This window comes from Theropithecus gelada, chromosome 7b (genome assembly GCF_003255815.1).
Source record: "Theropithecus gelada isolate Dixy chromosome 7b, Tgel_1.0, whole genome shotgun sequence".
In the NCBI taxonomy this organism is placed as follows: Eukaryota; Metazoa; Chordata; class Mammalia; order Primates; family Cercopithecidae; genus Theropithecus; species Theropithecus gelada.
This window is the reverse complement of record NC_037675.1, coordinates 95,560,824-95,569,356: the sequence shown is the minus strand read 5'-3', so window position 1 is coordinate 95,569,356 and position 8,533 is coordinate 95,560,824. Positions and strand designations below refer to the sequence as shown.

At 51.4% G+C, this 8,533-nt stretch overlaps 1 protein-coding gene across 6 annotated transcripts; it reads right to left on the bottom strand.

Moving 5' to 3' along the window:
* Positions 1–2,060: 2,060 nt before the first annotated feature.
* LOC112629028 (interferon alpha-inducible protein 27, mitochondrial) lies at positions 2,061–7,995 on the bottom strand. Of its 6 annotated transcripts, none has more exons than XM_025392459.1 (5): positions 7,931–7,995; positions 6,958–7,072; positions 3,856–3,885; positions 2,802–2,963; positions 2,061–2,316 (listed from the first exon to the last, which is right to left on the bottom strand). In XM_025392459.1, the coding sequence occupies exons 2-5, from the start codon at positions 7,046–7,048 to the stop codon at positions 2,231–2,233; spliced, it is 369 nt and encodes a 122-aa protein (XP_025248244.1). In that variant the 5' UTR covers positions 7,049–7,072; positions 7,931–7,995; the 3' UTR covers positions 2,061–2,230. The 6 variants fall into 6 exon arrangements, with proteins under 6 accessions (XP_025248244.1, XP_025248243.1, XP_025248245.1 ...); XM_025392458.1 differs by having other exon boundaries at positions 2,062–2,316; positions 6,958–7,106; XM_025392460.1 differs by having other exon boundaries at positions 2,062–2,316; positions 7,967–7,995.
* Between the last annotated feature and the right edge of the window lie 538 nt (positions 7,996–8,533).

Genomic DNA, 8,533 nt, shown 5'->3' with positions numbered 1-8,533 from the left:
TCATAGCCACCTGCATTCCCTGGCTCATGGCATTCCTATCCACAAAGCCAGGAACAGATATCAAATCCCCCGCATGCTTCACATCTCTAACTTCCTTTACTGCTGTGAGCAGAGCAAACTCTCTGCTTTCAAAGGGTTCATGTGATTGGATCAGAGTCACCTGTATAATTTCTTTTCTTTCTTTCTTTTTTTTTTTTTTAAGACAGGGTTGCACTCTGTTTCCCAGGCTGGAGTGCAGTGGCGCAATCATGGCTCACTGCAGCCTCAACCTCCTGGGCTCAAGTGATCCTCCCATGTCTGCCTCCTGAGTAGTTGGGACAACAGGTATGCACCGCCATGCCTGGCTAAATTTTTGTGTTTGTTTGTAGAGATGGAGTTTCATAATGTTGCCCAGGCTGGTCTCAAACTCCTGGGTTCAAGGAATCCCTCTGGTCTCCCAAAGTGCTGAGATTGCAGGCATGAGCCACCTTGCCTGGCCAATAATATCCTTTTTGCCATTAACGTAACAAAATCACAGGAGTGATAGCTCAACATGCTCAGAAGCTCCACCAACACCCAGAGAGGAGGGGATGATACCAGGGAGGTTATTGGGCACCATTCTCAGAATTCTGCCTGCTACAAAGGTCGAAGCTGAGAGTTTAGAGATAAAGAACCAGGTGAGAGCCACAGAACCAAGGTGGGGGTGAGGGGCTCGCTGCCAGAATGGAAACAGATCCTCTGGGAACCGGGAGGCCTCATCTTCATGAGGGGGACGAGGGAGGAGGTCAGGACCTACACTTAGAATAATGGGTGCTCCAGGGTGACCTGCCTTGCAGGACTGTTTACTAGGCTTCAGCTGGGATGCAGGCTCATCCATCCTCCCAGACCCAGGTCAGACCCAAGTGCTTTCCTTTCGAAAGGGCTTGGATTTCTAGTTAACGCAGGGGGTTTTACCTTTCATTCCAATGAGGGTCTTCCGCTGTCCTAATGAATGCCCTGACATTGAGGGTATTATTTGGGGAATGTGTACCTTTTGTGGGGAGAAGTTTCACAGCTTCTTTCAGATTACCCAAGGCATCAAAGAAAGGGGAAGGAATCACATATTGAAAGAATACCCTGAGAAGCTTCATTTCTATGGCTGGGTACAAACCATGCTTCACTGACCCAATTAAGAGACGTGGATGAGTTGTTCAAGTTTTTGAAATGTCTGTAGACTAGACTCACAGTTTTGCTTCTCTTTGCTTCTCTGCTTTCAAAGGGCTCATGTAATTGGATCAGAGCCACCCAGATAATTTCCTTTTTTCTTTTTTCTTTTTCTTTGTTTTAACTTTTTGAGACAGGAACTCACTCTGTTTGCAGTGATCACAGGCGCTACAGCCAAACACAAACCTGAGCCACACATACTGAGCCACACACAAAGGCTGGCTGGGATCTTGAAGGTCATTTAGTTCAACTCCTCATTTAGAGAGGGACAAACAGGTTCAGAGAGAAGGTCACCTGCCCAGGGTTATACGGAGTTGTAGCAGGGGAGGGGACAGCTTGTCTTCAAATTTAGATTCATTTCGGTTCATCACATCCCAAGATTTTGTGATGACAGCGTGGGGAAAGAGAATTGAGCCTAACGTGACCCCTCCCCAGGGCGGAGTGTGCAGGATTGTAGCGTCCCCGGTCACTGCCGTGTTGAAAACCCTTTAGTGCCTCTCCGAAGTCCTCAGGATAAAAAATCCACACTCCCCTTCCTCAACATGCCTCTGGCTCTCAGAGCCATGGGCTGGCCTCTGGCATAGCACTTATCAGAGGTTAGTGCCCATGGCCATCTGTCTGTGGGTCCATCCCTTCAGCAGACGTGAGTGTTGCTGGCTGTGGGGATTGAGGGGACCGAGGGGACCGAGCTGTGTCCCCTCTGTTCCCTGGGGCCCAGCCCAGTGCCTGGACCACAGCATGTGCTCATAGAGGGTGTGGAAAGAAGAAGCAAAACAACATAGGAACGCATTTCCTGATACTCCTGAGCCTAGCATGCCCCCTCCCCACCCCAGGTATGCTGGGCCTGCCCCACAGCCAGCGAGAAAAAAAGGTTCTAGGAAGGGTTGCAACAATTCATCTTTATTTCTTATTTTCCTCTGGGCGTGCGGAATCTGGTATATTTCACCCCAGGTATATTTGGGATAGTTGGCTCTTCGCTGGGTCAGGATGGCTGGGTGCCTTCTCCCCCTGGCACGGTTCTCTTCTCTGCAGGGCGAGGGGCAAGGAGCTAGTAGAACCTCGCAATGCCAGCCGCAATGGCAGACCCAATGGAGCCCAGGATGAATCTGGTCAACCCGGAGAGTCCAGTTGCTCCTGGGAAGAAACAGAGGGTGAACAGTGTGGGACATGCCTGTCCGGGAAGCTCTATGGGCAGGACTGTGGGGTCAGACACTCCACTGACCCTCAGAAGGGGCTAAGGCTTCGAGACCCCTCTCTGTTTCCCAGTACCCTCGGGGTCTTTGTTTGGGGAGAGGCTGCTGCAGGCATGAACTCCCATGGTAAACTCCAGAGCTGGAAGCAGCCTCACTCTTCAGTGAAGGAGGCTGTACCCCAGAGGGGAGGAGATGCCCCAGGTAACCCAGCAAATCTGCTTCAGGCTGAGTCTTCCTGGGCCCACTGTTCCTGGCTTGGGCTCCTTCCCTCCCTCCTCCATCTCCCTCGGAGAAATTCTGAGAGAATGTATAGAGAGAGACAGAGAAACAGAAATTGAGGCCCATAGGACTGAGATTGGGACTGGGTCCTTGGAGGCTCCTGCCCTCCTCATCGCCCTCCCCAGCCAGCCCTGCCAGGATACTTACCCAGTGACTGCAGAGTAGCCACAAGGCTGCCCGGGGCAACTCCACCCCCATTGGCAATGGCTGCTGCGGACATCATCTTGGCTGCTATGGAGGACGAGGTGATTCCCGTCGCAGTGAAGCCCATGACACCGAGCACCATGGGCACAGCCTCCACGGCCACAACTGCAGGGAAGAGGAGCTGGGTCAGTGCGTGGGCTCAGAAGGGACCCCCCAGATACACTGAGTCAGGCTTGGGGACCTCAGGGAATCTGGAGAGAGAGGTGAACTCTGAGCTTGGGAGAGACTATGGGCACGGCCAATAGGCACAAATCAAGGGGAGCACAGCCAGGCGGGGAAAGTAGAGGGAAAAGCTAGTAGGGCCACTGGGCATAGGGCTCTGGGCCAAGCTCTGCTAGGCAGCAGGACCTTCCTTGGGAAAGCCACTTGTCTTCGGGGCCTCAGTGTCTGCCCTGGCCAAATGCTGGACCAGGGGAGTGCTTTCCAAGTTTCTTATCTTTGCTGGGGAGCAAATCTCATTAGGGGAGCAGATCTTGCCCAGGAGATTATGTAAGAGGCACATTCACAGTGGCTCAAAGAGACAGCTCTAGGGCTCCGTGGTGTTGCCACAGAGCACGTCGGAAGCAACTAAACCAAGGGGAGCCCCTGGCATCTCTTTCACGTCTACTGTGTTCAATTTCTATTGTTTCACCCTATGCAATCCTGACCATAACCCTGAAAGGGCATTGCTAGCCCTTTCTCTGGAGAGGAAACAGGGGCTCAGAGGAGTTCAAAGACATGCTCAGGGTCACACAGAATGTTCTGCAAAGGGGAAATGGCCTCTGGCCGGCTGCTGCCACACCCTGCCCACACACGCTCCAGCTCCCAGTCTCCAAGTCCCTGCTTCCAGCTTCCAGTGCCGTACTTCTAGCTCCTTGTTTCATACTTAGCCCCTCATCCCACCTCCTCCCCTGACCACCCACGTGAGGGAAACCTTGGCATGGACAAGGCCAGCTGCTCCCCAAGTCCACCTCCCTAGGAGCAGGTGGTTACTTGAGCCCCTTCCCCATAGACTCACCTCCTCCAATCACGACTGTAGCAATCCTCGCTGGAAACCAAAAGAACATTCTGTGAGTAGATCCACACTGGCCTCCCCTCCACTTTCTGAGCTAATTGCCCATCCAGCGGGAGGGGCTGCCCCAGGTTGGGAGCCACAGGAAGGGATGACCCCAGTCTACCGCTCTTTGTTTCATTTTGGGAAGTGGAATTTCTGGAGGAGGGTGAGGATCACTGGGGGGTTTGACCCCAGCGCTTGTCCTGAATGAATTTACGTGGCCCTGACCAAGTTGGTTGGTTGGTTGATTGGGGGAAATCAGACGTTTTCTTTTCTGCCTCCCAAGCCAGGTTTAGTTCAAATGAAAAGCAGAACAAAAATGAACAAAATCTTATAGATATCGCTAGGAAGGCATGCTACTGTGATGTCAGCTCCCAGTAAATACAGGATACTTGGCAACGAAATCTAGGGCTTGGTGGTTTGACCGGGGCAGGGAGAAGTGAACAGGATGGGTGTCATGCTCTCTGAACAGGGCTGTTAGCTCATTTGAAGCAGGGTCAGTGTTTATTAGTGAGGGATACCATGACTTTCTCCTATAGTCCAGAAAAAGCTCTTCAGATAGTAGTAAGTCCTCATGGTAGAGAAAGATGAGCTTCATTTTGCACTGTGTGCCTGAGTCATGGCAAGCACTGTAGAATGCTTGAATGCCACGTGAGAGCAATGCTTGAATGGAATGAATTGAAAGCTTCTGACTCTTCAAGGTCCATGCCATTGCTCCCTCCTCCAGGAAGCCTTCCCAGATTCTTCCAGGCAGAACTCATCCTTGCTCCTTCATGACTGGAGCCACTCACAACACTGGGTATACATGGTTTGCTCCCCCACACGGTGAGCCCTTGGGGAGCGGGCAGAGGTTCTCTTCCCCAGCAGCCAGAGGGGCCAGAACTGCAATTTGGGACCAGGAGTTCTAAAGATAGGCAGATGTGCAGGAGTGAGTTCAGCGAGCTCCCAGGGAGAGGCCTTAGAGTGATGGTGGAGGAAGTAAAGAGACACCCCTGAGTGACCAGAAAGGCCACCTGGAGGGGTTATGAGCCCAGGGACTCAGGAATGGATAACCTGGTTAGAAGGTTCAGTTTTATTGGCAGGCAGGAGAGGTGATGTCAAGATGGCTGGCAGCCTAGCAGACCTGGACCCTGACACACAAAAGCCCTCAGGAACTGGCTGCTCTGTGTAGGGGGGCCTGCCTGTTAGGCTCAGCTGATGGGCATTCATAGGGCAGAGTAGCCTAGCCATTATTTTGCGCCATTCAGAACCTGCCCTACCCTGAGACCTCCCTCCAATTTCTATTCTCCCACTTCTATTAATATTTCTTTCTTTCTTTCTTTCTTTTTTTTTTTTTGAGACAGAGTCTTGCTCCGTCACCCAACCTGGAGTGCAGTGGCACAATCTCAGCTCACTGCAACCTCTGCCTCCTGGATTCAAGCAATTCTCCTGCCTTAGCCTCCTAAGTAGCTGGGATTACAGGCATGCACCTCCATGCCTGGCTAATATTTGTATTTTTGGTAGAGATGGAGTTTCACCATGTTGGCCAGGCTGGTCTCAAACTCCTGACCTCGAGTGATCTGCCTTCCTTGGCTTCCCAAAGTGCTGGGATTACAGGTGTAAGCCACTGTGCCTGGCCTAGTAATACTTCTTATCATTGTTCATTGTTCTGCCTTCTGTTCCAAGCTTGGAAGCAGCACCCCCACACCCTTCTGTGCTGCCCAGAGCACTTGGACAATAGTAAATTGTCCCATTTGGTAAATAAGGGACAATATTATCTTCTTATCTTCCTCTGGGGTTGTTACGAGAATTAAACAAATTGACAAACCTCAAGTGCTAGGGTAAGGGACTAGAACATAAAAGCGCTCGCTCAAGTTGAGCTGTTATTATTTTAATTTTATGAATTGCTTGATCTTAAACTGAGAAGTCATCGGCATTTCTGACAAACAGAAAGGACTGCTGGGTGTGGCCCAGGCCCTCACTTGCTCATCACACTTCTCTGTACTGAGTTGGGAGCCCAAAGAGTGGTGTGTGTTGCTGAGGGCCAGTTACCTCCAAGTTGCAAAACAGGGTGCCAGTGAGGGACCCCAGCATGAAGGAGCTAACCTCCAGTGCTCCCAGCAATCGTCTGAGGATAGAGATGTTGGGGCTCAGGGCAGCTGAGGATGACAGGGTCGGCAGAGGGTGAGTGCAGGCTCAAATAGAGGTTAGAGGTTGGGGCAGGGGTCAGAAGTCAGGGTAGGAGTCAGGGGCCCTGTGCCCCCGTTCAAGCCTATGCCATTTGTGCTGGCGGAGTTGGGGGAACCCCTGGATGTCCACCCAGGGAGACAGAAAGGTAAAGGGCAGTGGATACACGCAGAGGAGCACTTGTCAGCAGGTAGAGGCCAGGATTAGATGCTCACCAAATGATACTGATGGATCTCAAGATTATGGTTCTCAGTGTGGAAAAAAGCAATAGAATGGGATCTACAGCACACCATCCTGCATGTCAGTTAAAACGCATGCAAACAAAACACAATTCCCGTTCTGCAAAAATACATGTGAAAAACAGACACACATTAAATATATTAGAAAGGTTGACTTTGAGGGAGGGGAATTGAGGGTGAAAAGGAAGAAGAATGAGAATAAATAAGACTAGAAAGAGATCTCCCAGAAACCAGTGAAAAAAGTGAGCTAAAGAATCTTGTTAAAATCGATACTCTGGATGTGAGATCCCGCAGGACACAGGGGCCCTGTTGACAAGGTAAACTAAAGGAGATGAATTCTGACGGTAAATCTGGGGGAAGGGAGAGCTGAAGAGAGTGGGACTCAGTGGTAGATAGACCCTTTCCAGCTAGGCAGGAGGCCCAGGCCCAGAGGGGAGAGGACCTGGGGGACACCCAGGGCTGGGCACCCAGCCAGAGTCTGCCTGCCCCGGGCCCCCTCCCAGACTGAAAGTCACGGTGGACACCTGCTGTGAGAGGACAGGGCAGGGCAGCAAGGCTGTGGGTGTCCCCCATTTTCTCTCCCACAGGTCCCTGGACAAGACCCCTGCCCTCCCCAGCTGCCTCCTCGCCCCCAGCACCAGCCCCTCCCAGGAACACTCACCCAGGGGCAAGACTACGGCACAGCCAGAGGCCACCCTGGCCACTTTGGCCACACCGGTCACTGCTGATGAGGTGAAAGCGGAGGCCACCATGGCTGCTCGGGTTAATTCCGTGGCCTAGAGAGTAAGAGATCCTTAACTTCAGCCAGACCTGCCGAATGGATGGAGCTCTGAGGACAGGATGGGCACAACCTGGCTTGCCTCCCACTGTCCTGAAAAATGTGAGGAGCTCCAGGGGGCTGGGGAGGCTGCTCTGAGCTTGTGGGGTAGCAGGCCTGGAAAGGATCCTGGGGTGAGGGAGGGAGGCATGTTGAGGAGTTGGGGCTAACAAAGGACCTGTGTTAGATCAGGGCCCTGAGGAACTTTATTTCCTCAGAGGGGCTGCTTTCTTTCTTCTGAAAGTCCCAGCACCAACGTCTTAGACACTTCTGGGACTCCCGTATCTCTCCATGGAGCAATTGAAAAGGCACCAAAATTAGGAAATCAGAACCAACCGCATTTTTAAGGCATATATAGCAGGCAAGGTGCCTGCTCTTATGTAATCTCCTCACTAATGTGAAAAAGATGGGACCCTCCCCCTCCGCATGTTACAGATGAGGGAACGTGATCTGGCTCAGTGATTTGCTCCAGGTCAGAGACTTCCCATAGGGAAGCAACACCCCAGCCAGGCATGGACTTGCAATGGCTTCGCCTTGGTTCCTCCTAACACTTATCTCTCCCCGCTGCCCACTTTACCCCAAGCTGCCCTCAAGGCCTGAGGAAAACCTGGGCAAGGACAAAGCTGATTGTCCTTAAATTCCAGAGTCCAGGGACAGATGGGGCTCAGGTCCCTTCCCTCCCAAGGCTCCCTGATGAGAACAAAAAGACAGGGCAGAGAGTGGATGCTCAAGGCCTCCCCTCTGCTCCCTGAGCCCACAGCCCACCCAAGTTCGGGGCCACGGGAAGGGTAGCTCCTGCCCGCGCTCCCAGTCTTACCCAGAGAAGGAGAGTTCCTGAGAATGTGAAGCTGACCTCACCGTCTTAAGCTCGGATGTGTTCCCAAAGGGTCTGATCTCAGGCCTTTTAAGCAGCTCCACCCCGACTGAAGCACATTCCCTTGACACAGGCAACAAATGAGATAGGTTTCATTTTCCAGGAAACCGAAACTGCAGACATCTTTCTCCCCTCACGGCCAGTCAAGAGGAAACTTCAGTTATTTAGAGAAATAGGATTTGCCCATGGCATCAGTCATTGTCAGTTAGTATAAAATGCTTTGTCATTTCATTCAAGATGGGAGTGTGCTCTACGCATAAAGAAGTCATGAGAAGTAAAATCAAAGTTCTATAATAAAATGATACTATTACTTTCTAATGAAGAAGGTGATTTTCAGAATAATTTAGTCCTTGTGATAGGCAGATGTTCTGTTTTTCAAAAAAGGCTCGACTGAAGGCCCACTGTGCTGGATACTGACTAGGCACTGGGATAGGACTGTAAACAAAACAGACCAAAATATCCATCCTCACAGAGTTTACCAGCAATGGGGGCAAAGTGAACATGATAAATAACTACATGTATAGAATGTTATTTGATGAAGCACTA